Genomic DNA, 14,838 nt, shown 5'->3' with positions numbered 1-14,838 from the left:
TGGATGTGCCTGGGAAGGCTTCCATGCCCATGTCAGTCAGAGGGAAACTTGCTCTCACAGCGTAGTTTTAAGATTGTAGTATTTCCTGCTAGTATATGGCCTATCAGGCGGGAATCAGACTGTCCAGGTTGTATCTTCTGTTGAGACAAATCATAAAAGCTCTGGAGTCTCCAGTGGGATTGTTTTGGGTTTTACCAGCTGGGAACCTGATGGGTGTCCACAGCTTAACTTTGTTACAGTGTAAGTGGAGGAGAGGGTGAAGTCACTAAATTCCAAGTATTTCACTAGAGAAAGCAAAGAGGGAAGCAAAATGTCTTCTGATACTTTGAAATAATAGGAAGGCCATCTTATTTTTCTCTAGCGCGTTTGTGTAAACACGCAGTGGAGTTCAGTTGAGGTTACCATGAAGGGCTGAATGTGAACAAACACATTGTCTCTTACAATGCCACCAAAGGGTGTATTCTCTTTGTAGTCAGTAGCCCCTCTAGAGCATACTTCAGCTGACTGGTTTATGATTAGTAAGACCTAGACATAATTTAGACCAAAATCTACCACCTGCTATGTTACTGGGAAGCTGCTCACTATTGCATGGCAGACTTTTTAAAATAAAATAAAATGTCATTGACATACAATGAAGTTTTTACCATTGACCTGCCAATTTTGAGATGTGATGTAAACGTTAAATAAATATTTTGGCATGCAGCAAATTGGATCACATCTTCTCTTAATCTGTTTATTTACTTTGTTCACGCCAGGGTTGCCCTCCTCTCACCCTTATTTTTGAAGAGATCTGCTGTGTGCCTGGGTTTAAGCCAAATACACAATTACTTGTTGGAAAGAGATGATTTTTTTGAAAGCTTTCCAAGGTCTGTAAGACAGAAACATCTGCTGGAGTTCAAATCTGTAGTACTAAAGGCTCATGGTGGCTGTTTATTCATGATTGTTTGCACATTCACATCGCTGTAGAACTCTAAAATACTCAGCTTCTCTGTGATGGAGATATGTCAGCCGCTCTTTTTGCTACAGCAGGTCACATTCTTTTGCATCCAATTGACTTACTCATTGCCTTCAGTAGAAATTAAATCTGTTGTAATACTATGTTATGCTTTTTACTAAAAGCCTTTCTCTTTCTCCTTTTTAAGATGACAGCTGTTTTATGCCAGAAATGCTACAATGTTAAATTAAAAGCATTGTACTATTAGCACAGGAACAATGAACAGAACAGGGGGCAAACATGATGTTCCATATGAATTTGCAAATGAGACCAGTGCTTTGCCTCAGCAATGTTTTGTCCTGTTTTCTGAGGGACTGAGCATTTCTACTTCCTGTTCAAATTGGCATTTCTGAAAATTAGGTAGGAGAATTCTTTGCTGGTAGTGGTTACAAAGACCTGTGCTTACTAAGGGGTAAAATCCAAAGAACTGGAGGTTGGGATGAGCATCCTGTTGTGCAGAGGCTTAGCTGAAGTTTTTCTACTCTGTTTCTCTTGGTTATCTTGCAAGCAGAGCCTTTCTGTATTGTCTGGTACTGTTGAAGCTCTGAATATTGCAAAACCAACATTAAAACTATTTCCAGAACTTCTGTCTTGTCCTTGACTGCAGTTAGGCGACACAGCAGCAGCCTTGATGGTAAGCGGTGATGACCTAGAGTTGAGAGAGGAGAATAATAAATCAAACTGAGCATCAGAACAGATGTGATGTGTGAATTCTAGCTAGAGTGAAAGTAATTAGCAGAGGATAGGTTTTAAGCTAAATTTTTGAGTTTTGTATTTTTGTTGTTCCTCCTTTGCTTCAGAATGGGGAGCTTTCTGTAAAAACACCTTTTATAGCTTGGGCAGCTTTGGAACTAAAGTTGCGTCCCACTGAGCAAGACAGAACCACGTATGGATGCTCACCCTAGATGTAGTGTGCTAGGCTGCTGAGTGGTAGCACTTTCTAGCTGCTCGGAGAGGCGAGCACGTTCACATAGGTGGAGTGTATAGTCCTGCTTCTGGCTCCACCAAGGCTACTCTGCCTTAGTTGTAACCAGTAACTCTGGTTAGTTGGCCAGCGTTTCTTTGGAGCCCTGTGACTGTTTGGGCAAACTGAAGAGCAGCAGCAAAAATATACTTTCCCAAGGGTGACAGCACAACAACAACAACAGGCTAGCCTGGGGTGTCTGAGCTGCCTGGGTGGTTACGTGCCAAGTAGATGTCTGTCTGTACTGCATATTGGGCGGCTACTGCCAGTATGAGTATATTGATCAAACAAAGCTGATCTCTCTCTCTCTTTTTCAGATACAGATGAATGCATGTTCAACAATGGTGGGTGCCAGCATGTTTGTGTCAACACTGTGGGGAGCTATGAATGTCGCTGTAAGGAAGGATTTTTTCTAAGTGATAACCAGCATACGTGCATCCACCGCTCAGAAGGTACTGTCTGCTTCCCTCTAGGCACCAAGCAGGAGGTTTTGACAGAAGCTAACTGCAAAATCTCTAAAGCAGCTTCAAAAGTATCTTTAGGTTGAATTTTTCAAAGCTGTGAAAGGTCTTGAAGTCCTCACTCCTTTTCAAAGGAACAGTGTATCAGAATCTTCTAAGTGACTTTGAAGACGCTTTACATGCCTTCTGCCCCTTTGATCCCACCTGTATGTCTGCAGTGTTGTGCTTGTTAAAGGCTGTACTGCTGTACTCCCAGTGTACTTTATGCTCTGTTGTGCAGCTAAGCTGTGTCCTGATCCAGGGAATGGCAATAAATTGAACAATAGTGAGTTCTGACCACTTCCATTGGCTTTAGTTACAGGGCAATATCTGCATTACCTTCAAGTACCTTTTAGATTCCCCGTACAGTGTTTAGATTTCGGCTAAAAGATTTATTGTTTGTCAGCCCCAAAGGTATTCAAATCATGTTCTTTGTTTTGAGTGAAACCTTTATGAAGCAACCTTTGAGAGATCAGAGAGCTTTGGATATCTAATTAGACATCGAATGGAACAAAATTATTTTGGATGCCCTTAGGGAATACTTTAAAGTGGTTGCTCAGATCAGGGAGTTGTCCATTGAACTGTACAGTGAATATCTTGCTAAGAAGTATTTAAAGCTGCAAAGCTTTCTTTAATCTATGGCTTATCGTTGGCATGACTATAAGAGGAATCTGAGCATAAATAAACAAATCTCACTCTAAAAAAACCCATAGTGAAGAGATCAACATTTATAGACATATATGGCCATCCACAGATGAGTGTGCTGAGGTGGCTGTCATCTGACGTAGCTGAATTGATCTTTTGTTTGAATTAAGAATTTGTATTCTCAGCTTCTCTGGTACTGGACTTGGTCTCATGGGGTCTGCTGATGCATGGTGATTTCTCAGGCCATTGCTCAGCTTGCCACTGCAGGAGCTGAGCCAGGAGTGGGGACAAGCAGGAAGGCTGCAGTGGTGGGGCAAGGCATTTCCCTTCGTGTTGCCTAGCTAGCAGTGATGTGTGTTTGTGTCTGTGCACGGATGATGAATCTAGGGATGAAAATGTTGCCTGAACTCCTTGTCTTCTCCAATGCCAAGGGAGGAAAAACTTCCAACTCTTTCTGTTCTTACTTCCTGCTGCTTGAGTACCTTCTGCTCTCCTGAACTAACAGCAGCAGCATTTCCTGTCATTAATATTTGTTCCCTAAATTGTACTTTTGGAATTCTACCTCTGTGCTCTTATTTTTAAAGATGCAGTTAATTTCTTTTAACTTCTTGGCAGAAAAGGGCCTTTTTTCCTTAATACCAGATTTCTACTTAATTTAGTTGCTTTTCTTTTTCAAAGAAGAAAAAAACCCAGGAAAAACCCTGCATTTTTTCCTAAAAAATACTGAATAAAAAATATTTTTATGGAAAACAGTCTTAAGAAAAAAAACCCTTACTGTTTTTGCCGGAAATGCTTTTTTTTTCCCCCTTCACACTAAAATAGAGAAGTATTTGTTCTTTTTTTTTGTTAAAAGCCATTTTTTCAGGTTATCATGCTGTGACTGTTTCTCTCCCATCTCCTGCCCATTACCATGAAGAAGTGCTCCATGGGATTCCCCACTTCTTTCTTTTGTCTGTTTGTTGTTTTGTTTTTGTATTTTTTTTTGTTTGTTTTCTTGGGTGGGCAGGTCTGTTGTGAGCCAAATCTCATTGCTTTATTTTTCCCCTCACTTTGTTCTTTGCTTTTCTGCTCATCACTAGGTCTTCTGTTCTCTGCCTTGTGTATGCATCTCTCAGTGTAAATGCTTTATTAATTCTCTTTTGAGACCTCACAGCATTGATCAAAAGAGCATTCAGCACCTCATGCTTAGACCAGCTATTCAGTTTTGCTTCTTATCTGTAATATAAAGGAGTATTTCCTTCCCAGTCTGCCAGCCCAGTTAAGAGGGTGCATACACTAATGCCTGAGAGACCTTCCTAGTGGTCTGCAATACTGGCCTTTACATACACAGAAAAAGAGTGAACTGGAGTTGAGACAGGAGAAACAGAGAGGCTTGGGGTTGTTGTATTCCTCCTGAGTCACTGCCCTTCCAAGTCTATCTGCAGTTATCCTCTGGGTTCTGTGTCACCTACTGTGACATGGGACTGAAGGTCAGGTAGCTATTAGAGGAGAGTTGGGTAGTTAAAGTTGATTTTTCATCTGATATGACTGTGTTGGTTTGAAGCACAGGGGTTGTTCTGCCTAGCCCCTGCTTAAACCACAGGAACTGAGTGTGTCTTGGGAAGTTGTGCACAATCCTGTTTTTTCCTTTGGCTATCTGCTCTGAGTGAGCTGCTCTTCATCTCTGTGTGGGAGAATGGATTTATTTTGGGAGGCTGTTACAGTAGCTGTCAGGGTAGCCATGCACAGGTGGCTTGTTTCTTGTGTTTAACTTGCTCCATGTTAGAGAATACAAAAATTTGAAGGAAAACTGAGTTTTTCATGAACAGATATATAGTACATCTTGTAGTTGCTGTTGCTGTGGATGACAAATCTAGCTACTCTCCCTTGTGGTATTTTGCAGTCATAGCTATCTATTTGTTGGGCTGAATCAATGGGAGTCAATTGGACCGGCAAGATGAAAGCCACATTTGAAATCACTGTATGGACTGTAAAGCTCATACACAGGGGACCATCTCAACTGTTGCTCTTAGTCCTTCTGACTGTGAAGAACAGTGATAACTAGAAAGCTTTTTGGAAAAAGTTGTTTTAACTCAAGGGTGTAGAAAGCATGAAAAAAGACTAAAGTGTTCAAGGGATGTCCTGTTCTGCTGGCTGATGCTCCTTGCCATTTGGCTATTAGAGGGTGCCTCTGAGAAGTTCTTTGTACAAGTGCATCCTCTCCCTCTGTCCTGTTGAATGCCTGTTTGAATGTGCCCTAAATGGAACCTTAATGTTCTTAGAAGATTGGTGGTGATGTACCTGCATTTTCTCTGTGAAAAAGACAAAGATTTAAACACGGATCATGCATGTAAGAGATTAATTTAACGTGACCTGATAGGGAAATACCATGCTGGCTTTTTGCCTGTGTCTTGCCAACGACAGGAGTGCTCAGACCTTACTGAAGTTTGCTGGGTAACTTCGCAAAGGTCCAGTCATCAGAAAGTACTCATCTGGCTTGGGGTCTGCTAGGCCAGGTAGGCACTGGATTCAGCTCTCTTGGCTGTGAGTGATCAAGAGACTCATCCATCTGAAGACAATGTGTGCCAGTAGGGCACGGTCTCCTGCAAGAGAAATTGTGTGTCTGGGAAGCATGTGGTGGGTTTTGACCAAAATTTGACTACAATCTGCCATTGCAACAGCTCTGGAACAATGTGACCTGGAAGGCTTTGTGTCCATGAAGGAGTTTGCAGTCAACACAGCATTTATGGTTTTACAGATGTTTCTTTAATACAACCTTATAAAATGGGGCTGAGCGGAAATCTTCTACCACCTTTGGAAAAAAGCAGCAGCTTCATAGTAAATACTAGAATGTGTGGCTGCATATATCTTCTATGAAATGCTGTCTTCTGGGTCAGCTCAATTTTATTGGGTTTGGTCATGTACCTTGTTACACAATGGGTACTTTGTTATTAAAATGTGCCCTGGTTTGGGAAGTGCAGTTTTAGCTTTCTGTGGAGACCTGATTGAATTCTGCTCTCTCAGAACAGAGCAATCCCAAATTGAGCATTTAAACCATTTGTCCGATGTCAGTGAACTTTACCAAAGTACCTGCTTGAACAGTTTCCCCTTTGGTAGCTCAACAGAGACAAAAGAGTAACTTCGTTAACAGAAACTAAGCTGCTAATTCCCTTAATGCTTTCTAAGGCCTCTGGGCTAACACCAAATCATATTGCATGCTTAAGAACAGAAATGTCACAAAACCACAAGAGTTAATGAGGCTAATTTGTGGCCTCATAGGTTGTCTCGTTCCTTGACTGACAGCACAATAATGGATGACAGCTTTCATGTGGGCTCCTTAGACTGTGTCTGTGTGCTGCAGGATTTGAAGTGTCATTGTCTTGTTAGACTTCTACAGTCCTCACTGTGGGAAAGGAAGCAAAAAGCCAGTAGAGCAGAATAATCTAGGCTCTGCAATATCCATTCTTTTGTTGCTTAAAGCTGTCTTAATAGAGAAAGGGTACTGTAGCTTGTGCTTCAGATGGAGAGGATAGTTGTGTGCAGAGCAAGGACCTAATTGAAGTGTAGTGGAATAATGGTGACGAGCTGACCTCGGCTTCCCAATACAGTGTTTTTGTTTCATTTAGTAATAAGGCTGCAAAAAGGGCTGTGTCAGTTTAAAGAATATATAGGGTGTGGAATTGTTCACACAATCCCTTTTTAGCAGCATGGTCAGCCTTTTCATTCTCTCTCTGATTGTGCATCTGCTCAACTCTGTAGAAGTTCACTGAAGTAATGTGGGATAAGCCCTTGCAACCAAAGTATGCTCCATTTACTCTTCTCAAATGAAGTGTTCTCTCTGAGAGGAAAGAGCATTTTGGTGTAACATGTCTTATAAAAGCCAAATACACCCAGACAGAGAATTTAATGGCAAAGGTGTGTTCTTCCTATACCTGAGGAAAGCATTCAGTTGTCATCTTGTCCAATTTTGTAGCACTATAGAAGACTTTACAAAAATCTGCAGCGTACAGTTGGAAGAAAAACTACTTTTTTAATTTGGTCTAAAGATTCCATTTGATAGCTCAACCAGCTGCTGTGTAGCTTTGTGTGTGTCACCACACAAATCGTGTCACCATATTGCCAATGGTAAAAGCATTGATTTAGCTGAACCATGGGGCAAGGTGAAAGAGGTTTTTACAATAATTCTAGGAATAATTCCTCCCTGTTTAATTGACTTTAACTTTTTGCAAAGGCCAGACAAGACACTCTGTCAGTCAACGAGCACAGATGCATGAACAGCTTGTAACTGCCAGAGGCAAAAATGACAAGATATTTTTAAGAGGTGCACTAAAAGAAAGTAAGTCACTAGTGTCATGTTGCTTTTTCATTTGGTTAAAGCAGGCGCTGGCACTAACTTCAGTCCAGATGGGAAGGTGTGTAGAAATACAGAATGCTGTGATAATTCCCTGTGGGGTTATTTTGGGAGGTATTTATTGAAATCAGAAAAAAAATGAAAACAGAATGGTTAACAAAAAAAAGAATTGACATACAGCCACCGCACAGTCTGCGTGTCTGTCTGGTCACTACTTAGTCGGTGCTGAGGTAGTTTACGGCTTTGGGAATCTTCTTTGTAGGCCAGTAATTGAAATAGGGATGACTTTTGTGACTATCGGCCTAGGCATTTCTGTGTCTGGTGGCTGCTCTTTTAAGCAGAGGAATAAGGACTTCACTTTAGGCTTTGATCTTGCCAGGTATCAGCCACCTTGCAAGTTTTGTAAAAGACATGAGGAGGTTTTTATAAACACTGGTAAAAGTGAGAGCATTGGATGAGAATGCAGATGCTAAACAAATCTATGGATGTTGCTTTTTGACCTTGCGGTCAAAGAACATGAGCACATAAAAGATCACAGATGGAGAAACCTTGGGGCCATTGACTTTGCAGGATTGGACGTTCTGCCTTCCCTGTCTGTAAGCTTATACTTTTTGTCCTAACATTGTAGAGTCTTCCCAGAAGTAGCAGGCTGTTGTCTGGTGTGTATATTGAACTGACTTTATTTGACTGTTGCCTGCACACAGAGGTGCTGAGGATGCTAATGCTCTTGCACTTGTCCTGTTTTGCAGAAGGCATGAGCTGCATGAATAAAGATCATGGCTGTGCCCACATCTGCAGAGAAACGCCCAAAGGAGGAGTTGCCTGTGAATGCCGACCAGGATTTGAATTGTCCAAGAACCAGAGGAGCTGCATTTGTATGCAACATTCTGCATATGCTTATGGTTTCCCAAAGTGAACAAATAGTGTTCTGTTTGCAATGATATGGGCTTTGGTATGTTATAGCCAAACTGGGGTGATGTGCCTAAATTGTGTGTGTTTGAATTAAACTGAAGTCAATGGCTTTGCTGGACACTATCACACAAGTCTATTGGTTGCTACAGTAGCTGTAGTTTGGGAGTTGTGCCATCATCCCTAATAACGGGAAGTTCAGCTCCACTAGGGAGCTCTGCAGTATTTCAGTCTCACAGAGTTCTTCAGGAAAGGGGAATGTTGGGAAGGTGTATTGGATGGTCAAATGGAGATAAAGTTGCACACTGTCTTTCAAAGATGCTGGAAGTACTTGTGAGATGTAGCATATTTTCTTCCTAGTAACATGTAATCATGGAAATGGTGGCTGTCAACATACATGTGATGATGCTGATAATGGGCCTGTTTGTGGATGTCACCCCAAGTACATCATGCACGTGGATGGGAAAACCTGCCTGGGTCAGTATACAGTGGAGGGAAGTAGTTTTCTGTTGATGACTAACTCTGGAGTGCTGTGGCGTTGCTGTGTGTTCATGATTAATGCTCCTCATATAGTATGGCTGGAAAATGTCAATGAATCCAAAACTAAGAAACTTGTTAGTGCATGAGAGAGGTGGTTGGGTCCAGGCAACTTATGCTTCCCTATGTAAGTAGCTGCCTAATACTCCTGCAGCCTGTAATTTGCACAGATCCCTCTGAAGCAGAAGGCCTGTCACTAACTGAAGAAGATTCCCTTCCCCCTAGGATATTTTAGGTTCAGCTTCTTGTATAGCTTGAGCCAGAGAGTGTAACCAAGCAGTACATCTGTTTCATTGAATTCAGAGTTCTGGTTTTAAGTACAATTTTTGCAAGGCAGTTATTCAGTAAAGAAGACACTTAAGGTTTGTAAACTCTTCCAGTCTCTGGAAGAGTTTATTGTCTGTTTGTTGAAGTTAAATGCTCAGGTATAACTGGCTGGTCCTTGTATTAGTCCATGGTAGATGACGACAGTGTGCTCTTAACAGAGCAGTTCATGACAGTTCAATTAGTTCTTTCATCTTGTTGCTCTTCACTACATCCATAGCACATCTTCTGTTTTGTTAATAATACTGAAGCAAACATGACTTGTAAGGAAGCACCAAAAGCAAAATATTCTTATGGTTTAGGCTGAAGAGTCTTAATGATTTTCATTATGACTTTCTTTTTTTTTAGAAAAAAATTATTTCTGCCTGTGATAATTCAGTGTGCAATGCAGCTGTTTGTGTGTGTGTACATATTGGATATCAGATGAGGTCAGGGCACCTGTACTTATTTGCTTTTTTCTTGTTCCTTACAGAGAGGGAAGAGGCTGCTGTTGAAATTTCTGAGGGAAACACTACAGCAGGAGCCGATGTGGACAAGAGGGTGAAACGGCGGTTGCTTATGGGTAAAAGTGCTTATCCAAAGTAATTTTGCTGTTTGCTGAAACCTTTTAGATTGAAGAATTGTGGTGGTTTTTTATTGTAACCATCACAGCTCTGGGCTGATTTCTGCCTGAGTTACTCCACTTCCTTTTAAAGAAATAGTTTCTTATATGTTATGTAATAATATTATCTACATTGTTTGTGATGGTCAGTAGGAGGTGTCAGAAACTTGCCCTTGAAGTAGTGTATGTTTCTATGGTTCCAATTTGTCATGGGAATACAGTCTAATCCCTTCTGTGCTACAGTTTTAGCCAAGTGGTCGTGGAGGAAGCAGTGTTTTACTGGCTTCTCTTCAGTTGAAAGTGTGCTTCTATGTGGAAGAGAATTGGGCCCAGTGGTGGATTGCACCTAGAAGGACATGTTAGGATAAAGACTGTCTTACTCTTCCTAGAGGTGTTTACATCTGGCCCAGAATGCCAGCCTCTGAGGGTCTGTCACTACTGGGAAGGCACTGGCATGAGAAACAATCACTGTGGTCTCAGGGCAGCTGGGTCAGTGGATGTCCACCTCTCAAGAGCCCTTACTCCAGGCAGCCAGGGTGATTCACTGTGCTTATTGGCATTTGCCACAGAAGTATCATGGAGCATGGAGGTGGATGAAGAAACTACTGAAAGTATAGGGCTAGCTCTGAGCTCCTGAATCCATATTTAGACATCCAAATGAATAGCCTCATTTTCAGAAATAAAAAAAAAAAGACATTTCTGTGGAAAGAGGAAGAATGAAGAGGCACTCTGTCTTCGTGTGAAGATTGGACACAGCCTCCCAATATTGAATGTGAGATGAGAGACTGGGAGAGAATAAAGCAGTAAAGGTCTCAAAACATGAGAATAAGTAGCATATGCTTGATGCTGCGGAAAACTAGGAGACAGAGCTTAGAAAGTGAAGATTTCAAAAAACAGACATAGAAAATGATCTTTGCGGTTTTCTGAATCAATATGTGCTGGATAAAATTCCATTTGTCCAGCCAGTGAAAAGGTTGTTTGACTGAGGTGGTTAGACTGATTACAAGAGGATGAATGCCAAAGAGTGAGTTATTTCTGTTTAGATGGATGTGAAGAACTGTGTTTTAGGGGTGTTCACTAGAAAATATTGGCGAGATTTAGGCATAGTTTGCATAGTGAGAAGTTAGAGGGACATTACGTTGAGTTGGCAGCTGGGTTACAACATGAAGGAATGCTCAGTGTGGATGTAATCCACCATGACTGGGAGTGCAGGTAGCACGTGAAAGTGTGTTGGGAAGGGATTTAAGAAAACTGATTTAGTAGTTCTGAGTGTAGCCAGGTGTCTGGGCATTGTTTGGAAGTGTCAGAGGCTCAGCCAGGGTTGACTGTGGGCATAAGGAGGCAGACTGACAGAACAGATTCATCGTTAAGGATTGGGGATTTTTGTTTAAGGACGAGAATATCCGGAGACAGTATCTTAGTTTTTAGAGTCTCTGCAAAAAACTGGACATAGCTGAGGCAGGGATTTTGCCAATACATGTATTTAGTAGTTTCTCATGTATACTAGACTAAATGTGGTTGAATAGCCGTGTGCTTGGAACCATGCCTTGTATCACATGATGTTTCATGTTACCATTATAATATCCCTGAGCAAGCTTTGTCTTGTTGGCTAGAAATATATCCCAGCTTTGTCTTGTTGGCTAGAAACGTGTGCAGTAAATAACGGTGGTTGTGATCGTACATGTAAAGATACATCGACCGGAGTTCACTGCAGCTGTCCTGTTGGATTCACGCTCCAGTTTGATGGGAAGACATGTAAAGGTGAGTTTTGTACTCGTGGACATGTGCGTACCAACTGTATGGTATGCTGTAAAGTATTCACCTCCAAATGAAGGTAATCCAGTGACCAGAGGAAAGCCAGTATGTGTAATCTGACCCAAGAAAGGACTGCAGCCAGGGGTAGACACCTGATTTCTGCCGCATCAGGTGCATCATGTGCAGAGAATCTCTGCTGCTCTGCCCTCCACCTCACCACTTCCAGCCCTCCTGCCAAGATGGCCTTGTTTTTCACAGATGAGGTTTGGTAGGAGATAATACGCGTCTGTGGTAAAGTAGAGGTCAGTACTGGCAGAGGTAAGCGTGTAGGTTCTTACAGGCATACAGTCCAATAGTCTGCTATTTTACCTGCAGCCAGCTGGATATTTGAGCAGTTTGTAAGTACATATCAGTGTGTAAACAGGAATGTGTGAGTAGAATTTCTTGTACTGCTTCAAGCAGCTCTAATGAGAGTATTGGAAAGGAGCAAAGGGACATTTAGGTTGTATATTAGAATACATTTTCCAGTAATTAGATGTTAAGACTGTTCTGCTAGGCAAAAATGATGGAGTTCCCATGGCTGAGTCAATTAATATTAGATAAAGAACACATTCTAATGTGAAAAGGATGGGGTAGCTCAGGAAGTCTCCTTTGTGAGATTTCTGCAGGGCTTAGAAAAAGGAAACAGAGAGAATGTTTAAATAGCTAAAACCTGTTAGAGAACATTTAAGTGAAAGTGTTTCCAAACAGAACTTAGGGAAATGGTCTTTTGTGAATACACGTATCCAAAAGTAACTGACAGCAATAATGTTAGATGAAAGCAAGTAACACTGTCTTGGGGCTGAATGGGACAGATCATTCTTAAGAGCTGGATCTGATCTTCCTTAAAATTTATAGTAGTCTCACTAGATTTTGTTTCTGGGCTTCTCTAACCAATTGGACGTGACTGTTTTCTGGGTCTGGCAGTGGAATTATGTTGAATGTACAGTGTTTATTTGCTGAAGCACTTTTTTTTTTTTGTTACAGATATTGATGAATGCCAGTCTAATAACGGAGGCTGTGATCATTTCTGTAAAAACACTGTTGGCAGTTTTGATTGCAGCTGCAGAAAAGGATTTAAATTATTAACAGATGAGAAGTCTTGTCAAGGTATGTGCACTGGAGAGGCAATAGAAGTAGAACAAATCAGCATGGCTTGGACATCTACTACAATGATGAAGTGATAATGGACTCCAGAATAATTTCCATGCCTCGTTTTTTTGTGGTGTTTTTTTTTTTTTTTTCTGAAACAGCTGTTGAGTTAATACAGTTGGCTTGATACTAATGTAGAGGTATGTTTAATGGCACAGCAAACTATTATCTGGAAGCGACAGATAGCATCATTTTAAAAAGCTCTTTATGAGGATAATGCTTCCCCATCCTCTTCTATTAATGATCTTAAAATAATTTACACAGAAAAATAGACAATATTTTTTTGTCCATCTTACTGACTAGTTCACCATTGTGGTGAAATTATTTTTTCTAAATGGGACATTTAGGTGCCATGAGTTCATTATTTAAAGAAAAAAAAAAAGATCTAACATATGATCTATGAAATTTTGGGCCTATGGACAGACTGGAATCACTATTCCCTAAAACATCATAGAGCATCTGATTTTTAGGATGACGTGGATTTCTCCTGTGAGACTTACAAAGCATATTTACTTTTCTGTGTAATGGTTTGTGCGTACAGAGTTAGCAATCCTGTTTAAGCTGCTTAAATACATTAAAACTTAAAGATCAAAATGGTCTGTGGTTTTGGAAAAGCTACAGTATGAAACAATGTAAAGCAAATCAGCCAGTTGAGGTGAATGCTTCCATTTCCTAGATAACCAGCTGACATAAATGATGAATTTCAGAAAGCTGAACTGAACAACAGAAAATAATTTTCACCTCGGTGTTTGGTGCATTCTTATCCTTTTAAAATCAGCAAAGAAGGACAACTATTTATATGGAATAAACTTATTAAAAAACCATAAGATTTTCAAGAGAGTTTGTGGGTTTTTTTAATGGAATCTGTTTACGAGTGTATTTTAAAGGCTTTCATCTCCCTTTTGTCCCTGTCACTTCTATTACTTTTCCTAGATCGTTTCAAAAGTGGTATCATGAAGCAAGCTAAAGCCCAAGAAAAAAGAATGATGTACTGTCTCAGGGATGTTGATGTGAACTTTTTTGTGTCTTGCAACATTCTTACATGGCATGCATAATGTTCTAGCACAGAAGTTTTAGGTACTTTTGATGATATAATAAACATTCAGGGCCTCAAAAAGCGATGGGAATTTTACCATTTTACCCTTCAATTCACTGAGATCACGATTAGGCTATTATACTAACTGTGCTTTGCGAAGAAGATCAGTTGAAAATGATTGTAATGCCAAGGAAAACTTTCACTGGAGAAAATAGGTATCTCAACTGCTTTTAGAGACAGACATTGAAGTCTAAATATACAGTATAATGGATCTGTGGAAAAATTAATCAAATTATTCCAGTCATCTGTCTTCAGGTGTATCTCAGAGAACACGGTGATTTTCAGCAGACTTAAATCAGGCACTGCATATTCATATAGAGTTAAAAATGTGTCCTTTGCTTTCATTTATGGGGAAAAAACAAAGGCCTTCTGTAAATCTATTTCTGGAGACCTTGTGTAGACTTTTCTTAATGAAATAAAAGTTCTGTTAGCTTTTTTTTCCCTCCCATAGAAGAGAAATAATTTATTTTAAACATAATTGTTAAAAATGTAGCAGTAATTTTCATGTTTGCCAAGAAATAGCTTGTTTGGCAAACTAATTGCTCTTTTAAAAGTTGGCATTTCATTATGTTACATTATTTGCTTTAAAATAATTTGCTTAGTTTACATAAATCTGCACACCTCTGAGTCCAACTGTGTTAGCTCATCAGTGCTCCCTTGTCAGCCTGAAAGATCCTGATGTATCCCTTTAAATCTTGTAGACGTTGATGAATGCTCTTTTGAACGGACATGTGACCACACGTGCATCAATCATCCGGGCACCTTTGAGTGTACTTGTAACAAAGGATATGCTCTTTATGGCTTCACACATTGTGGAGGTGAGTTGTAAAAAGAAACTACAGGCCATGCTGATAGTGCAGGTTGAATTAGTATCTGTTCAAGACACAAGCCTATGTATATATATAGGCATGTAGAGTAAATTTTATTCTTTTCCATGGTAAGGAGATACAACAAAAGTAGAAACTAATCCTGCTCATTTCTGTCATTGCTTA

At 40.4% G+C, this 14,838-nt stretch overlaps 1 protein-coding gene across 1 annotated transcript in view; it reads left to right on the top strand.

The window, feature by feature from the left end:
* The window catches only part of SCUBE2 (signal peptide, CUB domain and EGF like domain containing 2), a 41,195-nt gene that overhangs the window by 4,010 nt on the left and 22,347 nt on the right, over positions 1-14,838 (top strand). Inside the window, exons 4-10 of the mRNA XM_086472107.1 lie at positions 2,276-2,410; positions 8,183-8,308; positions 8,703-8,819; positions 9,676-9,765; positions 11,449-11,565; positions 12,586-12,708; positions 14,548-14,664. Of these exons, the coding sequence (XP_086328233.1) occupies positions 2,276-2,410; positions 8,183-8,308; positions 8,703-8,819; positions 9,676-9,765; positions 11,449-11,565; positions 12,586-12,708; positions 14,548-14,664 (825 nt within the window). The remainder of the gene's footprint in view (positions 1-2,275; positions 2,411-8,182; positions 8,309-8,702; positions 8,820-9,675; positions 9,766-11,448; positions 11,566-12,585; positions 12,709-14,547; positions 14,665-14,838) is intronic.

The sequence above is a fragment of the Leptosomus discolor genome, chromosome 12 (genome assembly GCF_034619465.1).
Source record: "Leptosomus discolor isolate bLepDis1 chromosome 12, bLepDis1.hap2, whole genome shotgun sequence".
Taxonomy (NCBI): domain Eukaryota; kingdom Metazoa; phylum Chordata; class Aves; order Leptosomiformes; family Leptosomidae; genus Leptosomus; species Leptosomus discolor.
This window is presented reverse-complemented; position numbering and strand designations above follow the sequence as displayed.